The sequence below is a fragment of the Melospiza georgiana genome, chromosome 6, assembly GCF_028018845.1.
Source record: "Melospiza georgiana isolate bMelGeo1 chromosome 6, bMelGeo1.pri, whole genome shotgun sequence".
NCBI classification, from domain to species: Eukaryota; Metazoa; Chordata; class Aves; order Passeriformes; family Passerellidae; genus Melospiza; species Melospiza georgiana.
The window spans coordinates 23,247,856-23,266,336 of record NC_080435.1 but is presented as its reverse complement, the minus strand read 5'-3'; the positions used below and the strand labels follow the sequence as shown (position 1 = coordinate 23,266,336).

The 18,481-nt window shown below is 40.3% G+C and overlaps 1 protein-coding gene across 4 annotated transcripts in view; it reads right to left on the bottom strand.

Moving 5' to 3' along the window:
- Positions 1 to 12,651: 12,651 nt before the first annotated feature.
- LOC131085359 (golgin subfamily B member 1-like) overlaps positions 12,652 to 18,481 on the bottom strand; it is a 34,481-nt gene continuing 28,651 nt past the window's right edge. For 3 of the 4 annotated variants that reach the window (XM_058027430.1, XM_058027432.1, XM_058027431.1), the window contains exons 22-29: positions 18,282 to 18,433; positions 18,043 to 18,202; positions 16,632 to 16,784; positions 15,991 to 16,158; positions 15,023 to 15,120; positions 14,529 to 14,663; positions 13,803 to 13,917; positions 12,652 to 13,345 (exon numbers count right to left, since the gene is read on the bottom strand). In XM_058027430.1, coding sequence (XP_057883413.1) covers positions 13,187 to 13,345; positions 13,803 to 13,917; positions 14,529 to 14,663; positions 15,023 to 15,120; positions 15,991 to 16,158; positions 16,632 to 16,784; positions 18,043 to 18,202; positions 18,282 to 18,433 — 1,140 coding nt within the window. In that variant the 3' untranslated portion in view covers positions 12,652 to 13,186. The remainder of the gene's footprint in view (positions 13,346 to 13,802; positions 13,918 to 14,528; positions 14,664 to 15,022; positions 15,121 to 15,990; positions 16,159 to 16,631; positions 16,785 to 18,042; positions 18,203 to 18,281; positions 18,434 to 18,481) is intronic. The other variant, XM_058027433.1, reaches the window with a different exon arrangement.

Genomic DNA, 18,481 nt, shown 5'->3' with positions numbered 1-18,481 from the left:
GACCATCCACGAGACAATTCCACTCACTAACCCATCTGAAAGCTAATTAGTCAACATGGAACAAAAGCAGCCCTTTTGTTTGGCCAGGGCAGGCAGAAGGAATGGCAGCAGAGCTGAAGGGGGAGGAAAAGCCCCTGCCCTGCTGATGGCAGCAAGCCAGCAGCTCAGCTTGGAAGGCTGGGAAACTGCAGCCTCAAAACCCTGAGGATCCTAAAATAGCTCTCTAAAGCAAATGTTAGCCCAAAGGGCTATCATTTTAGGCACAGAAAAATAATCTTTTAAATAATTTTAAAGTGGTCAGATGAGGGAACTTTAATCCTTCTCTAGTGCTGATGAAAATGAATGATGCATCCAAGTTTCTAACCTGCTTTTCAAACATGAACCACAGGGCCAGACAGAAGCTGGTTTGTCAAGCTGATGCACACAACTCTGCTGTCAGGAATGCCACTTAAATATTAACCAGCAGCCTTCCTAGCCTGAGCACATCCAGAGCGGAGGAGAAATGGTTTATTTGTCCTGCATGGAATTTGAAGTAAAACTTCATCCAAATGAAATCATGCCCATGGTGCCATCTGGGTTTATTCCAGAAGGATTAACATTCTGGATTGTTTTATTTTGGGGAAAAGGCTCAGTGAGGATTGTGACTTTGAGGCTGCAGTATGTAGAGACTCCAGGAGGTGATGTACTTGTGTTTTAAACTGCATTTCTTTGTGAGGGATTTTTATTTCTAATTCTGTTCTCCAAGAGCTGTTTCCCAGACTTCAGAAGCAGGTCTCCCTGCTGAGGTTTATATTTTGTAAAATCTGTAACTTCACCATTCAGAAGATTTTCCCCTAAATTGATCCCTGCTCTTCTCAAACTCCCCTCTCAGCCTCTGTCCTTTCTCCCAGTGACATCAGCTGTTGTCTAGGAAACCCATCTTTGTGTTCTCCCAGCATCCCAGCCCCGATAATGAGAGAAATCCCAGAAATCCCTTTGCATCTCTGGGTCACATCACGTTCATTCAGCAGCTCTGGGGGGGAGCCAAGCAGCTGATTTAGGGAGCAACCTGCACAGCAAAATGCTCTTTACAGGACAGGCAGAGAGAAGGAGCTCCCAGAAGGAAATCCTTCCTGACAATCCCCAGCAGAGGCTGGCTGGACAGGGAATTCCACACATTCAAGTTGATCTCTCATCTTGGGCATTTCACAGAGCACTGGAAGCCAGGACTGCCTGAAATTCTTCTCTGATTTAATTAGAGGCTTCCATGCCTTTTAAGAACATTGTTTTTCCTGGGCCAGATAGGAAATCAATTAAGAGTAAATCTGCTAAATTCACAGACTGATCATGAACAGCTCTCTAGAAAACTGCTCAATATGAGCACCAACTTCAGTGAAACCATGTGTTACTTCTTGGCTAAGAAGGGTTATTTGCCAACAGCTTTTTTTCTTTTTTTTTTTTTTTTTCTTTTTTTTTTTTTTTCTTTTTGCTGCAGGGTTGCAACAATGAAGCAATCTAAGGTTTATACATAAATACAAACACAGGCACATAAAATGTACAGAAGACACAGCTGGAAGAAGCCATGAGGAATAATCTTGCTACTCCCAATTCAAGGAATAATCAGCTTTGGTTCTGTCTCAGACTGCTCTAAAAAATGGCCTTTAGGATGGATGCTCTGTGAGGACCAAAAGTGAAAAGGCACCCAGAGATTGTGTAAAAGCAAAAGGGAGAGTGCTCATTCTATCCCAAAAGAGAGCAGATATCAAAAAACATGGTAGCAGAGAGCAGGAATGAATGAATTTCAAATAATTCCTTTTAACATAAGTAGATTATTTGTTGTCCATACCTACTGACACCGTGTCCATGATTTTTTAATGATTTACCACACTCCTGCTCCCTTGCTCCAGGGAAAGCAAGCCTGCATTAAAATGATAATAAAAAAAAAAAGCCCTAATCCTGGTGATTTATAGTGTCTTACTGAGCTGTGCAAATGATCCACTGTCCTCAGAATATTAAAGCTATTTGCCATTCAAACCCAGATCCGATTTTCACAGAGGACCTCTCCCATTAATTGAAGGTTAGATCAATATCACTGTTTGTAGTGTATTTGAAATACATGCCAGGAGACATTTCCATATTAAAATTCAACAACATATTACACTGACAAACTCATTCTTGCCTGAGGCCAACCTTAAACAGGAGATATTTTACCCTGTTAATCTCATTCTCCTCCACAGCAGCTCCTCATGTCGCTGGGCTCAGCTTCCACCTTCACAAATTTAATTCACCTCAAAGCTTGTTGTCACCACGTTACAGTTTTGGCCTTCGTGCCAGGAGTGTTGTTTTCTGGAATGTCCTGTTAAACCAGCACAGAGGGATGTGAAATTTGGGTGATTTTCACTACTCTGTGTTTTGCACACTGGTCAGTGTGATGGAGACTCAGCCACACTGTCACACTCTAGACAAGGTTCAGCACCCTGCCCAGACTTTCTGGCTGTAGATTTGCAGAGAAATCAAGAGCTTTACTGAAAATGGATGCAGGCAAAACAGAATTTCAGCATTTCAGAGTTACAGCAACTGCTGATCAATCAAGTGGGACCCAGATCTTGCTCTCACCTTGCCCTGCAGTGCAGCCAGCCCCGTGTCTCAGCCTGCAGTGAGGGCAGGCAGCCTGGATGACCTCAGGGGCCTCTTCTATCCCTATTAAGAAGGGAAGTGCACTGGGAGTGGAATCAGAAATGTGAATGTTGCCCACTATAAGCTTTTTTAATTGTCTCAGGTGTATTTTCCACTCCTCTAGTTGGATGGGAATGCACAATCGGGAGGCCCAGGTAATGAGATCTGCAGGCTCTGCTTTTTACATGAAATGCTCATCAGGATCATCTATTATTAACCTCTGCAGCAAAAGATCACCAGGCCTTTTTCCTCTTTCATTAAAAGTTTGCCAGAATGAAAAAGGGGTCAGTTTATCCCAAGCATGGTGTCCTCAGTGACCTCAAGAAGTTTTCCACCAAGGTGATTTGCTCTCACCACTATATATTTTTCTCTTTCCTCCCTATTCTGTACACATGAGGTAAAGCCAATGTCATTGCTTCTTTGAAGCCCCAATTAACATGACCAACAACCATTTTAATGAATGGTTAATGATTAGTTTCAGGATTTTACATTTTCATTTTGTGTCTCGAAAACACTGCTCCTTTTTTAAAAACATATTTTCTTGTATCTAGAGATTCTTAAATGTCAGCAAAGCTCTAATAGAGAGTTCATCAACTCCAAGAAAATTTCACCACAGACGGAACATCTAACTTGGAAGCAAAAATGGAGGGAAACCTCCCCAGAAGAAACCTTCAAATTGCCTTCTGTATTTTGTGAGTGAACACCAAGACCTTTGACATAACTGATGACAAGTGTCTCCCTCACATCTGGTAGCACTTACCAGGAAAACATCCCTGATGGGAAATGCAGAATTGAATTGCAGAGTTAGAGGAGGCTGAAGGCTCAGCAATCACTTCCAAAACGCCCATTTAAAATCTCAGTGGATGTAATAAATTGCATCCCCAGAAGCCATTGCACCTGGGCTGGTCTATATGTAAGGTAACCTTCATGTGGATGCATGCTTTCCTCTACAATTTACTCCTAAGAAAAGAAGGTGTTTCCCCTTAGAAAAAAAATGTGTGAGTGGGAATGCCTGTTTCTTCTTGTATTGGATAGATTTTTCGCCCATTTAGAAAGAATAACATTCAAATGATGATGACAATTTTTCCTTGTTAAAGCAATTCCGAGAATTAATGGAAATTCATTACCAAATTTAAAAGAAGCAACCATGGAAGTAACAAAATAGTTTGCATAAAACAAAAATTAAAATTTGAAAACCTAAAGAACATCCTTCGCCATTAATACTGAAACAAGAGCAAAGTAAATTCTTGGCAAATTGAATGGAATTTTGCTTTCATCCTGTGGGGACTGCAAATGTAACTTGGTTGCAGAGACCTGAGGACCAGGGTTGGTGCTCTTGACCATCACACCTACAAGAAGTCAAGATTGAAATGCAACTAATGATGCTCAGGCAGGTGATAAGGCCAGCTCATAGTGCTATTCCTACATATAAGGTGATTTATTAAAAACCTGAGCAGTCATACAAACTGAAATCAGAATAATAAAATGCACTCAGAGGCTGAGGAAAATATGATTTCCATTTGCTTGAAAGACATGGATACTGGGAGTTTGAGCTGACTGCTGTTCAAAAGTGGGAGTGAAGGTAAGATCAATCTCTCTCACTTTTAGGTAGCTAAAGAAGAACTTTGAAAAACCCCTTTTTGACAGATTTTGCAGCTTTTGTCATTAAGAGACCATTTGAATAAGGAAAAATCACCTCAAGAAGGAACTGGCAGAAATAAAAATATTTAAAAATCACCTTAATCTTCATTGTACTTGGAGGCAAACTGTCCTCTCCTTCTGCACATGATCCCAAATCCCAGGATACACATGGTGGGTCCTCCAGAGAGGACATTTTTCCCACAGAAATCCTCATGGAAATCAATATCACATCCCACAATACCATTTAGAGTGGTTTCATGGATACCTGTGCATTCCAGCCCTGAGTGGAAAGAAGTTTCAACACATTATTTCTCTCTTCATCCCCTCCTTTTTCCTGCTGTTAAAAGGAGAGGAAGGCTCACTAGTCCAAGCTGTCTCCCTGAGAAAACTCCAGGAAAAAGCTGTGTGAGGCTAGGAGAGCAAGGACAAGGACAGCACCTTCCACTCACCTCCTCTGGAACCTCAGCAAGGTGATTATACAGGCAAAATACTCCTGGGCATCAGCACCATCCATTGCCAATGGTGAATTCCTTCCCCTGTCCATCAGGAAGCTCCATGCCCTTTTCAAGAGAGGAGGAGGAGGCAAAGTTGCTGTTTCATTTTCCCAATCCAATGCCACATAACATGAAGTCCATGTTTTCCACTCAAAATGAACAAGGCATTTCTGATACCAAGCTTGCACACAAATAGTTGGATTTTAGACACATATTGCTGGCACATGGAACATCTCCAAAAGGATTTGGAAAGAAGAGTTGGAAAAACTTTAGGATCTACACTTAACACAAACTGAAGGGACAGTCAGTTTTGGGGTTTTTTTAAGTGAATGCTGACAGTTACTGCTCCTGGATCCCCTCCTGAACTGTGGTTCTTCTGTGAACACCATGTCATGCTTTCTTTGGGATTTCATTTAAAAGGAAAATCACCCAAGCCAGTGGATACCTTTCCATTAACCCAGACAATATTAATTGGAGATGACACTCTAGGATAAATTCTTTTACACTGATGGCAAGGCTGCAGCAATGCAAGGCTTTTACATATACAAAAACACACACACAAACTCCAATACTGAATTTCAGAAGTTAATGCCTTCACCAATAAAGTTAACTTTTAATGAAAAGTATGCTTTCAGATAAAGAACACATAAATTACCAATAATGCATAATTACTGTAATGAATTTAATGCCATCAGTAATAAACAACAAGCCTTTAAACCATCTTGAAACCCAGATTTATCACTGCAGAGTAATGACAGAGAAGCAGCCCCAGACACGTCTCCTGTAGGAGCTCTTCCTCCTCTTTGTTGGAAACTGGGCTGCTCTGAGGGTCTGCTGCTGGATTTTATCCCCAGCTGTATTCCCTCCCAGCCACTCCTGCTGCCAAGCTCACAACTTAATTAATTTATTTACACTGTTGCTAGATGGATGCATAATCTTCCAATTAAATATACACCAAAAGTGGGCACCAATTGAAGAGCAGAGCCACATCTCCTTTTCCCCAGGTGATTCTATACCTGTATTCTGTATTTAAATCACACTTACTGCTATCCCTGGCTAAATTTACCATGTGGACTTTTGGCCCAAAGCCATAAGTTTTTCAAATACAGCCTGAGTAATGTATTTTTTATTATATTACTTTCAGTAAGTAATATATTAAATTATATTAAATATTAATATATTTTGATACATGGAATTTCTTTTTAAAAATTTTATTCATCTTTTTACAGACATATTAAAATATACAGAAAGCATGCAAAAGTAAATCTGCCAAACTCACATCACCAAATTGAACCAAATTCAATGGGTTGGTTGGGTGCTTATTCTCTTTTGAGCTCATTTTTTTTCTGACCCAATACAATACATCAGGATAGTTTTAAGGGTAAACTTATTTGAAGAATATTCTAAAAACAAGTATTATATCCTAGATACAAGTATTATTATTCCCCAAAATGAACTTAAATGGAAAAGAGATCTCTAAATTTGAAGCACCTACAATATCAACATCTGTTCAGAGCTGGAGTTATTCATTAAAATCACCAGCTGTTTGAAACAATTCAGCTCTATATCAATCTTCTAAGGAAAAGAAATAATCAAATGTTTCCAGAACAGGGCTTTGGGATGCCAGGCCATCCTTCATTTGAAGGTTAGGAATACAAATGTAGGAAGAAGTTGAATAAACCAGAAAGCAATTATGTGAAAGTTAAAAAATATATATCGATAAATCAGATGTAAGAAGAAAATTCCTGCTATTTCAGGCAGGAAATAAATAAGGGAAGAGAAGGAAACCTCTGTGCTTACATAACTCCCAAAGTGCAGGTGGTTTCAGGAGTGAGGAACAGACCTGAAGCCATAAAGCAGGAGACTGCCTAAAACTGAGGCACTTCCCAGGTTTACCCTCAAAACCAGGCACACTCAGGCCCTGCACAGCCCATTAAACCTGATCTAGGGATAACCAAAGTGTTAATGGATAGCAATACTCTACAAGAACCAAAACCAGGCACACTCAGGCCCTGCACAGCCCGTTAAACCTGATCTAAGGATAACCAAAGTGTTATGGATAGTAATACTCTACAAGAACCAAAACAATCCAGTGTTGATTTTATAGGTCGTGAGAATGAAATGTGAGCAGCAAGCACACTGGCAAAGAGAAAATACTGAGGAGAAACATCCCAAATGATCCCAGCATTTCTATTAAACATTTACATTGTCACCAGTGCCAGAAAACTGGGTCCCCACACCTTCCCTGCCATCCACTGTCAGCTCCTGGCAACAAATGCCCAGGGATGGACCATGGCCTGTGCTCTTTTCCAGCTGGAATATTGTGAATTGAAGCACAGGAGAGTAGGAATGCTCCATTCCATGGCTGCCTGTGCTCCCCCTCCATTCCCACAGCTCCCTGTGCATCCCACACTATCATTGCAGTCATTTGCAATGAAGGGATGGGATCTTTTCAGGTTAAGAACAATTTATTGTTCAGATAAATCAGTCTTAGAGGCTGCGAGACTTTAAAGGAATAAGTAAAGGAATAAGCCAATGGCTATAGCTCAAGGGTAGTCACAAGTTTCTTGGTTATAAGGTAATATATAACTTTCTAACCTAATAGACAGTTGTTACAGGGTTGATTTTGTTTTTCTAACCTGTCACCTTTACTTCCTTTGCTGCACTGTGGATACTTTTGTCTAATAGGCTCTGTCTCACATGCACACATACCCTTCTGTTATCACTTCTTAACTCTTAGCTTATTCTAAACAACCACACCCCTACATTATAAACCCTTCATCATCTTATCAATACACTTTCTTACTTACTTAAAGCATATTCTTACAACCATAGAAGCATATGTTTATGATTTTTCTGCTTAATGTTTGTGTATTGTATTTTTACATCAATCTAAGTTTCTCCCAAGGCTGCAAATTAAACACTTCAATGTCTGTGGAAGTTTCTATTTTTCTGATTCCCACACTGCACCATTCCCACTGCTGCTCCCCCTCACACACCCAGCCTCAGCCTCTGGGGACCCCCCTTTTGTACCCTGTGGATGGTTGGGCACTGCACTGCTGCGCTTTTGTCCCATTTTTGGCACATTACCCAGGAATTCTCTTGTTTCATCCACACCCTGGTGCTTTCAGGAGTAGGATTTCCAAGCGCTGGGAAGAAATTTGTGGCTTGAATCAAAATCACACAAGGATCCAAATCACCCTTTTTTTCATATTTGGAGTTATCACAATAGTTATCAACTCTGTTTCTTGTCCCTTCCCTACCAGTCTGGGCTAGGGAGCCACTTCCACATGTAATTCCTCCATCCAAGAGACAAAAAGAAAGAAAGCTTGAGCTGCAAGAGCCCATTTAGTACCTGACCATTGTTTGAGTTACAGCACTACCTGAGACCTCCACCCTAAAAATAATCACACTACAGGAAAGCACATTGCACCTTTTTAACCTTCCTTAATTCCTTCTTCTAAGCAATTTCAGATGGGCTGCTCTTGCATCCAGAATTCCCAGAGAAGGAACAGGCACTGGTGTGTGTTGTGCACAGGACAATTGCCAGATGCAGATGAGGGAACATAAAATATGGGCCTACAATTTGATTTTCATTTTTTTTCCTACAGGAAAATGTTATTTCTTGCTGAATGCAGACAGCAGGAAAATTCTGAGGAAGAAAAACATAACGGGATGTAGTTAGAAAAGTGTGCTTGCAGCAAGCAGGGAGAGAATGAAATCCAAGTACTGTGCTCCCATCTAGTGGAGTGAGTGGGCAAATTATTTCCAAACATCAACTGGGGAACTCCCAGTGCTCCTGGAGGAGCTTTGGTCTGTTCATTTGGAACAGCTTGGGTCCATATCCAGCTTGGATATAGCACAGTAAAACTGAATTCAGATACCTGGGTTATAACTGCACCTCATCCTAGCAAGCAGAGCACAGAGCAACCCAGCCCTGTATCTCCCTTTCAGCAGCATTTTCTTCAGGAGAACGGTACCAGGAGCATTTCCCTGTGGAGCTTCCCCCAAAACAGTCCAGTCTTTTCCACATGCAGAGCCAGATACTTTCCAAAGAGATCAAGACACTTGGAATATTTAAGATATTAAATATTAGCAGCTTTTCCCATGAGCACACCTTGTTGCATGGCCCTGGAACTGGCATTTCCCCCAGAGCTCATTGCACAGTGCCAAGGAAGTGGTGCTGAATGGGATAAAAATGCCTTCTGACTACCCAGACATGAAATGTTAACTTTTAGCAACAGAAAAGCATGCTTTAAAAAAAATAAATAAAAATCCCCCTCTCAAAGGATCACAATAGGGATAGGAAACCCCAGACTGTCCTTTCCTCTGGAAGTGACAGAGAATGTCACAGGGAATGTGAGATGTGGGCACAACCCATCCTCTTGCTCATGTAGGTCAGTTCTAAGGAGAGAAAATAACCCTTCAGGCTTTGTTCCCAATTTCAGGAATTTAATATTTCTCCAATTCACCTCTGATGAATTGCAAGCTGTATTTTTTTTTTTTTTAAACTTCAGCTTCTATCACTGTCAAATGTTTTGCCTCAGTAGGAACTTCATGACTGCCAAGTATGTGTAAATATAAAAACAAATAAAACACCCACCTTTCCCACTTCATCCCAGTTAATGATGATTCCACACTCAGTGGGATGTTCCAGTGTCAGGATGCCTCTTTTACTCTGTGCTTCATCCCCTACATTGCTGTATTTTTGACCCATTCCAACCATAACACCCTGCAAAGGACATTATTCTAATATTAGTGCAGTTTGTCAGGAACATCAGGGACAAAATACAATTTTGAACCTAAAACTTCCTGTGAAATAATGTTCCTGCTCCTGCCCTCACAGAATGCCCCCCCAAAACATGTAAGGAACTAAAATATGAATTTCTGGGTAACCACTTTGTAATAATTCCTTCCAGAAACCCTACAGAAAGACCAAGGCAGCTGCAAAAATTAAAAAAGTGCTGCTTGTGCAAGGAGCCCAGGCAAGGTGAGCATCAGCAAACTCATGGTTCTCCACAAGGAACAGGTCCTCTGGCATTGCACAAAGGAAAAAAGGGAAGGAATTAGAGGTGGAAAAGATGCTATTTCTCTAGATTCACTTATTTGGCGTCTCTCTCTGTCTAAGCAATTCCACTGTTTTGCCTTTTAACAGTGAGGTTCCCCCTTGGTGTAAGTCAAATGGTTTTGAAAAACTCATTAATATAAAGGGGAGAGAGATCATCTAAAAGGAAAATCACTTATGAAATACTGATTTTACTAAGTTTATCACATTTGCATTAGGAAGTCTGTCATGATTGCCCCAAATAACATCACAACATATGAGGTAAGATGTTATTCATCACACAGAACTTCAGGGGAGAGTTTTGACAGCCCAGAAAAATCAAAATCTGACTCATGATATGAATACATTCCAACAGGGGGAGCTTTTCTTCCCTAAAACACATTCATATCATTAAAACACAACATTTTTGGGAAAGAATAAACCTAACCAGCAAAGTCAATGGATCTTACCATGCATGTGAAGCGTCCACATCAATTCCCACTTGAATAGGATTTCACAAAGCAAATTAATCAGGATATTGGCAGCCTTTTGTTTCTTCCAGAGGGGAAATCTCCTGCTGCAGCCCCCAGGGTCCTGTGATCCTGTTAATTGGCCTTGTGACCCATAGGCAAGCTCAGCCACAGGACACACACTCAGCTCTACTGGGACCTAGGCATAAATCCCACCTCTCCCAAGGGGAAATTATCTTCTAGAAAGTTCCTTTGCTTAAAATTAATTAATTGTATGCACATACCAGCTGTAACATTAATAGTTAATAGTAAATAAACCACCAAAAACATCTGTTACTTCAAAGACTGCAGTTTTCCCTCATGGAACATTGAAATTTGCTGGGGTTTTTTGTTTGTCCTTTTCTTTTTTGAGGGTGATCATCAATCTCAAACAACCAACTAAAAATAAACCCCAGCAAGAGTTTTGGGGAAGCATTTGCCATGTGTTTTTGAGTGGCAGCCACTCTGTAATGCAAAGAGCTCACTGCAGGACCTATTCCATATTAGTAAGTGGCAAACACTTCAGCAAAGTGCCTGTTCTGGGAAAAAGAACAGGAGGCAGCTGGCACAGCAACACCTCAGCTTCAGGAGCTGGCCAACACCTCCAAGTCCTGGTGTCCCTGAAATTCATGGCAAAACCCTCCCCAAGGGCAGGCCCCACTATGGATCCCTGGGCAATTTTTAGGACCTCTTCAGGCAGTTGATAGAAGAGAAAGATTTTATTTTCCCTTCTTTGGCAACTTCACTCTGTAAGGAAAGTTACTTCAGAAATGGGAAAGGAATGAAAAGCAGCACTTGTCCAGCAAAGTTCTTGTCCCCAACAAGGCAGAAATTGATTTTATCACACAAATTTGGAAAGAGCTTTAATGTGGGAATCATCTGTGGGAATGTTTATCCCTTAGTTCTAGTAGCTGGTGGGTTTGAACATTCATTCACATTGCCATTAATTATTTTCTCTAAAAACCCTTTGGACTGCAATAAACCCATTATTTACCAGCAGTATCCAACATTACAGCACTGCACCCAGACTCTGGCTCCAACATCACAAACCAGCGGGAAATTCAGGTCTTAAATACATGAGGAATTGCATCACCTGAGACACTGGAATTTGAAGGTAGAGAATTTTAAACAAATTTTCTCAATTTGCTTGATCTCAGACCAAGCGAAGCCAAGCATTTAAATCATGAACTGTAGCAGCAGGAGCACAGTCTCAGGGCAATACTTACCCAGGAAAAGCTGCTCCCTAAATGACATGAGCTCACCTCCCAGTACATTTTTATCAGCCTCTGGAATGGAGTTCACAGGATATCCACATTTGTCAAGCCCTTTGACTTTTTTCCCAGTTTGTGCTTATCACAGTGACAGCACAAAGGCCTGAAGAAAGCAGGACAGAATTTCAAACACCTCTGGATCCTTCCCACTCACTGAGCTCAGGACAGAGGGTTGTCTTCTCTCCCCCAGGTCAAAAACCCCTCACACTGGATGGGTAAGACTGGAAGGACTGAAGGGCCACTGTTGCCTTTGGAAAACATTCTGCTTCAATATAACATAATTAGCTAAGAAAAGCTCATCACCATTCTGCTAACACCCTTTTTCAGGCTGGGAAGGGATCATCAATCCTCATGTTCCCACTGCAGCTGGTGTTCATGAGTTGTCTCAGTATTTGGGTGACACCAGGGCTGAAAACAGGGACTGAATCAGCCACTCAAAGGAGATGAACCATCACTATTTTTAAAAAATCAATTATAGCAGAGTATATTTGATTTATATCAAAATCCACACCTTTACCAGACTAAGAAATATTAAAGACCATCAAAAGAAGGTAGTTTACAGTATTTACCTGCAGCAGTAACTACCTCTTTAGCAGATAAATCACTTCACTAAAATATCTCCAAGTCAACCTTGGCTCTGCCCATCCGTAAAACCAATGGAATCCTTCCTTTTCCATTTTCACTGGGTTTTCCTTTTCCCACAAGATTCTTAGCTGAATTTATTGGTTTGTACCATGAAGCTGAAACATGTAAAATATGTAAGGTTGTGTCTTTAGAAGCTTGAATTTCATGTGTTCTGCAGCTGAGTAACATTATGCCTCCAAGACAGGCAGTAACTAAGCTCCACCAAGAAAAGTGCAAGTAAATTTAAAAAATAGTGAACCCTCCACAAGTTATAAAAACTAAAAAATTACAAAAAGAATATAAGAAGTTGGAAATATTTATGTCACCTCAATTGTGAATTTTTACTGAATCTTTAATTATCGGCTTACCTCATTACCACACACAGATCTGTGCCTCTTGATTTCTTTACAAACTTAATGGGAAAGAACCTTCTTAATTTATTTTCAGCCAAAAAAAAAAGAAAAACCACCTAACCAACCAAAGAAAATCAAAAATACAGTAGTTCTTCCTTTATTGCACTCCATAAAACTTCTTGTTATAATCAAGAAGCCAATATACAGTAATAGTTTGATATTCCTTTAGAATTTATAGTTTAACTCTTAAAATAAAATTTGTATAGAAAAGATATCATTTACAACCCATTCAGTAGTAATCCACCATTATGTACCCACAAACGATATTAAATAACTTGTATGCAGCAGTTTCCTTATAGGGCAGAGGGGAATATTTTCTCCTTACAAATATAATATCCCACTGTAAAAGAGCAATTCAAGTCAACTTTGGAGCAAGTGTGATATGCAGGAGTTTCACTGGAGAAGCTCAAGGTTGGGTGCAGTGTCCCAGGGATTTGTAGGACTGTGTCCAGTGCACAGCAGAGAGCAGCATGTGAGGAGCCTCGGGGCTGGCACTGCCCACAGGGAAAGGAGCCTCCCAGGGAGGGCAGGGCATTCAGAGCACACCAGTGAGGCACAGGACAACAAGGAGGTGTAGTGTGACCAGGTAGGTGAGGAATAAATAGCGGGACTTGGCTCGCGCCGTCAGCAGCTTGGAGCAGTAGAGGCTTCGCCCCCGGAGCCAGCGGCGCAAGGAAAGGGCTCCTCCTTTCATCTGGGGAAGAGACAGAAGTCACCAGAGGAAGAATCAGGAACACAAACCAGATTTCTGGATTTCTGAGGCACTACAAACCTTTTGTCTCTGACACAGCAACCGACCCCAAACACAACCAATGCCAAATACCAAAGCATAAATGATTGAAAGGCCCCAAACCCAGCACTAATGAGAGGAAAAGATAAATCCAAGCTGTGTATTATGCAACTCCACACACCAACATGCATATTGCATTTTGGGCATGCATAATGAAATGCAGACACAGTTTATTTAATGGCCACACATGTAGTATAAATAAGATTACATACATTTTTAACCTGGACATATGCAGTGTGTTTTCTGGCATGGTTAACACAGCTGCTGGTCTTGGACTCACAGCCCCCACAGAAAGAAATGAAGGATGTTTTCCCATCACCTTTAAGGAGCTGAGGGTTTTTAAAGGCTTTCATTCCCTTACCTTTCTCACAACAACATGTTCACTGGGATTGATAATTAAGGCTTCCCTCTCCTCCTCATCTTCCATCTGGACAGTGTAGTCACTGGGGACAGACCTGTAACTGCCTACTTCAAATCTAGAAAAAAATTCAAGGCACAGAGACATGCACTGCTAAATTATCTCCTCTTTTAAGTACTGAATTGACACAAAAGCCATTATTTTGCATACTTAAAATGACTAAGGGAAGGTGCCCACAAAATGCTGACTCACTTTATGCTGCCAGGTCTTTTTCAGTCTCTATTTACAATCTACTCTCAAGGTGCTTCATTTATTCAGAATTAATCTCCACCCTCACCAGCTGACTGAACAGTGATTTTCAGGTGATGGTGGCGAGGGACCCTTTATTTATGCAGGTGCATAATGATATTTTCAATCTAACCAGTGGCTCTGCTAAAGCTGTTATATGGAAATTGTTTTCCTAACCTGGAAAAAAAGAAATAGCACCGAGTACTAACAGAAGACATTAAATAAAGAAAAAAAAATCCCAAAGCCTATAACGCTTTCTTGATCTAGTGATTAACTTAGTTTTTTAACACACGGATTTTCACTACTTCAGGCACTGTGGGCTCACACACAGGTTTGTTTATTATTATTAGAAGTAGAATCTCAAAAAAATCAAAGACCCACAGGAAAACCTCTCACTAATCTCACCAAAAATAAAAGGCAAACAAATAGTCTGTGTTTTACCTGTTACTTCTATCCTCAGAGAGTCCAAGAGCCTCTTCTGCAGCTTCTCTCCTCCTCCTCTCCTCTGCCAGTGTTTCTGTGAGCTGGGAGAGACTCTGCTGCACTGACTCATACTGCTGCTCAGACTCTGCAAGCCTGGGACAAAATAAAATCTGAAATCAATGTTTCATAGACTTAAAGAATTATTTACTTGTTCTTTTTTTAATTAGGAGATCTTCCTTTTAGTGACAGACTTAATTATAGTGAGATGCTTCAGCTTAAATATTGCGATAAAGCCACCAATAATCAGTATTTTTATGTACAGATACAAACCACAAGTATTACCAGATGATAACAATTCAAGAATATGGCTTATGATTCATGTAATCCACTGTAAATCCACTCCTTCTCCATCTCCACACAAATGCCTCAGAGGGATAGAAAAGCATTACTTTCACACTCACAACACAGCTGTCAGGAAAATAATATTGCTAATACATGCTCTGAGTCCTGACCTTTTCCTGAGCTCATTTAGCTCCATATTGTCTGTCTCCACAATAATCCCAGATCTCTCCCGTGGTGCTCCAGGGGGAACTTCTGCTCTGGTTTCATCCTAGAAAATATTAAGGGGAAAAAAAACCAAACAAGTGACCATTTTTCTACTTGCCAAGTCTTTATTTCAATTACAGAAGCCATAAGCACCACAAAACAGTGGAACAGATAATTATTTGTGCCACTTAATGTTTTCATTTCCATCTCTCAACAATGTCTGAGGGGAAAAGAAATGCATCTACACATGAACAACTCCAGAAGCAAGACAGTTATTAATTTATTCTTAATTTACAGTTTTTGTTTGGATTCCAAACAAGAACTGTTTTTATTTCCATTTATGGAGAGCAACGGTTGTTTTCTGTATGTATTCATACACTATTTCAGGGTGTTCTCTTAAAGATTGTTAATGAATAACTAAGGCAGTACAGGAAAGCTTTTTAAGAATAAAGGAATAATGATGAATCATAAAGGACTGGGTTGGAAGGGATCTTAAAAATCATCAAGGTCCAACCCCAAATAATAATCTTACAGATGTGTATGAGGTGTTGGCAAAGGGTACTGAAATGCTGAGCTGGTGATGTAGATCTCACTTCTGAAAATATTACTCAAGCATTGTAATGTGATCTACAACTGATGTGAAATTATCACTAAATTTCCTGATCCACTGAGCAGTGATCATCCAGTTATCTCTGCCAGATGCAGACCAACTCAAAAAAGATGTTTCAAACCAAAAAAGACATAAAACAGCTTCCTTAAATGAAAAGTCAAATTAGAGCAGCTTAACAACAACAAGGACAGTTATCTTCAGTCATGGGCCAGAAAAGTACTGGGTCACTGCAACAAAAAGCACTATTTCAATTTTAGCAAGAAAACCAGAAAAGTGTAAGCACAGAAGAAAGAAACCAAAGAACCTTTCCATGTATCTGTTTACCTGGACTGCGCCTTGGAAAGTTGTCACTTGCATTGCCTGATATTCCCTTTCCAGCCTCACGTAACGATTTTGCAGATCAGTGTAATGGAGCTGGTTGTCCCTCAGAGTCTGGGAAAGAGTCTTCAGCTGGGCAGACAGGACAGCATTCTCTTCTGCTGACTGCACAACCTGAGAGAAATTCACATCCAAGTCATTAAAATTAGCTCTCCCAGGAAATCCCTGCAGATTTGAGACCTGCTGTTTCAAAATTGCATCCACTTTTTGGCAAGCTCGTATTTCAGTTGGGATTTAAGATGTTTTATGGGCAGAGGAAATAATAAAAGCTGAGCAGTGATTTCCCCTGCCATCAATACACCTAAAGCAGAAGCTGAAATCTTGTTCCAGCTAAGAGAGACACCTGTTTCTGTCTCTAAAGAAAAATATTTGACTGTGAGTAGAAGTTCAGAGAGTCAAACAAACCTCTCAGAAAAACACCAAGTCAGGAAAGCCTGGTAGAAAAACCCCTGACATTTAATTATCTATGTTTCAAAGTAAAATACCATTCAATCATGCAAGATGCCACCACTTGAGCAATATTCCAACATGAGGCCATCCCAGATTCACATGAGCTTTTCAGGATCAGGGCTGCTGTTCTGAGCTACCTTGGAATTCATCTGCTGGAAGTGCAGGTCCTTCTGCTGCATCTCCTGGAGGCAGCGCTGCAGCTCAGCCTGCAACTGGTTCCTCTCAGCCAGGACATGTTTGATTTCCTCTGCTCCATCTGCACTTCCAACAAGGGAGACAGTTTCCAAAGCCTTAAAAATATCAGGATATTCAGGGTAAATGGTGCAGGAGTTCTCTAAATAATCCACAGCCCCAACACTAAATATACCCTACAGAATTCCCTTTTCACATTATTTTCTTCTCACAACTTAATACCACATTTGAAAGACATTTTAAATACAAGATTTTTTATACATATATATAGTGTTAATATTTGCATTGAAAAAAAATTACCACAAAAAGGCAACCCAATCTAATTTTTATTTTGCAAATAATGTGAAGCACAAAAATAAAAGGGGGAAAAAGGCAAAATATTAATATAGAACACCTTTCAAAAATTATTTTCAAGCTAATAAAGTCTTGTATTCATGACTTGTAAAACAACTGTTTTGTAAATATTAAGTTAAAGCCAAAAGAATTCACTTTGAAAAGAAAAAATGTTATTACCAGTTTTCAGCTTTGGCCTTCTTTATCTCTGGCAGCTCAACATTTTGATATTAATCTCTAATAAGGGAGGGATATGTGCCATCTCTAATGCTTTATGGAATCTATTCACCCATACAATCATGAAATAAAAGGTTTTTACCACATAAAATACTCCACTACCCAGAGACATTACTGGCCAACAGCTCTTACTCATGATTGTAATCACAGAAAATGAGCAGCATACAAACTTCAACTAAAATGCTGGTTTTAATGAAATTAAAATGAATACTGCTTCCTTCATTTGGCACAGAAAAGGTAAATAAGAATACTATTCTAAAATAGCACTTTGCTTGAATCCTTCATGACAGTCTACAAAACAGCATTTGCCAGCCTGGGTGTCAGCTGCTGCCTTTCTAAACCCAGGATTTTGTTCCTGGCAGAAGCCAGCTCCAGCTGCTTCAGGGAAAGGACAGGAACACTTCCATTCCCCTTTCTCCCCCAGTTAGTCCTAGTCCAATCTGCAGTAACATGGATTTAGGCTCTGAAGGATGAACTTCATTAACTTCATTAATCTCTCTGCATCAACTATACAAACTGTGAAACCTGCAGTCCATGTAAACCACCAACTCTTTAATCCTCTTAAAAAGCCTGTCCCTGAAAATGGGTTATAGCCATAATAAACCTGAAAGAAATAAACCCATTTAATTTTTTTCAACTTCTTCCTTTTATATTCTGGATTTTACCAATTTAAGACAATAATTTACAGAATTACTACAGACTGCTCTTTGGAGAAGCAGGCTGCAAATTTCAGACAATAAGCTGCTACCTTCTACTTTACACTCCTGCTACATTCCATTTTGTTACCTTGACTGGGTAAGTGCTGCCAGCAGGGAGTGCCTTCTTCCCAGTCATGTCCTGCTGCAGCCTCTGGAGCTCTGCAATCTGCCGGTCCTTCTCAGCCACCGTGATCTGACACTGATTCCTCAGTGCCTGGGACTCAGAGAGGAGCAGGTTCTTTTCCATTCTGAACATAAAACACCAGATGTTAAATAATTCTATATTCTATACAAATCAATGAAGAGTATAAAGCTGCACTGTTATACCTTAGTCCAGCCAGCTCATTCTGGTACGATGTGATCTCTCTCTCTGTTTCTGCCTGGAAGGCTTTTGTCTGATGCAAAGCCTTCTCCAGATCATCAACCTTGGTCTTCAGTTTGGATATTTCAACAGCTGCAAGGTTGGCTCCTTCTTTAGCCTAGGTTTAATAAACATCATTAGTGAACTGGAATGAAAACTACATGGG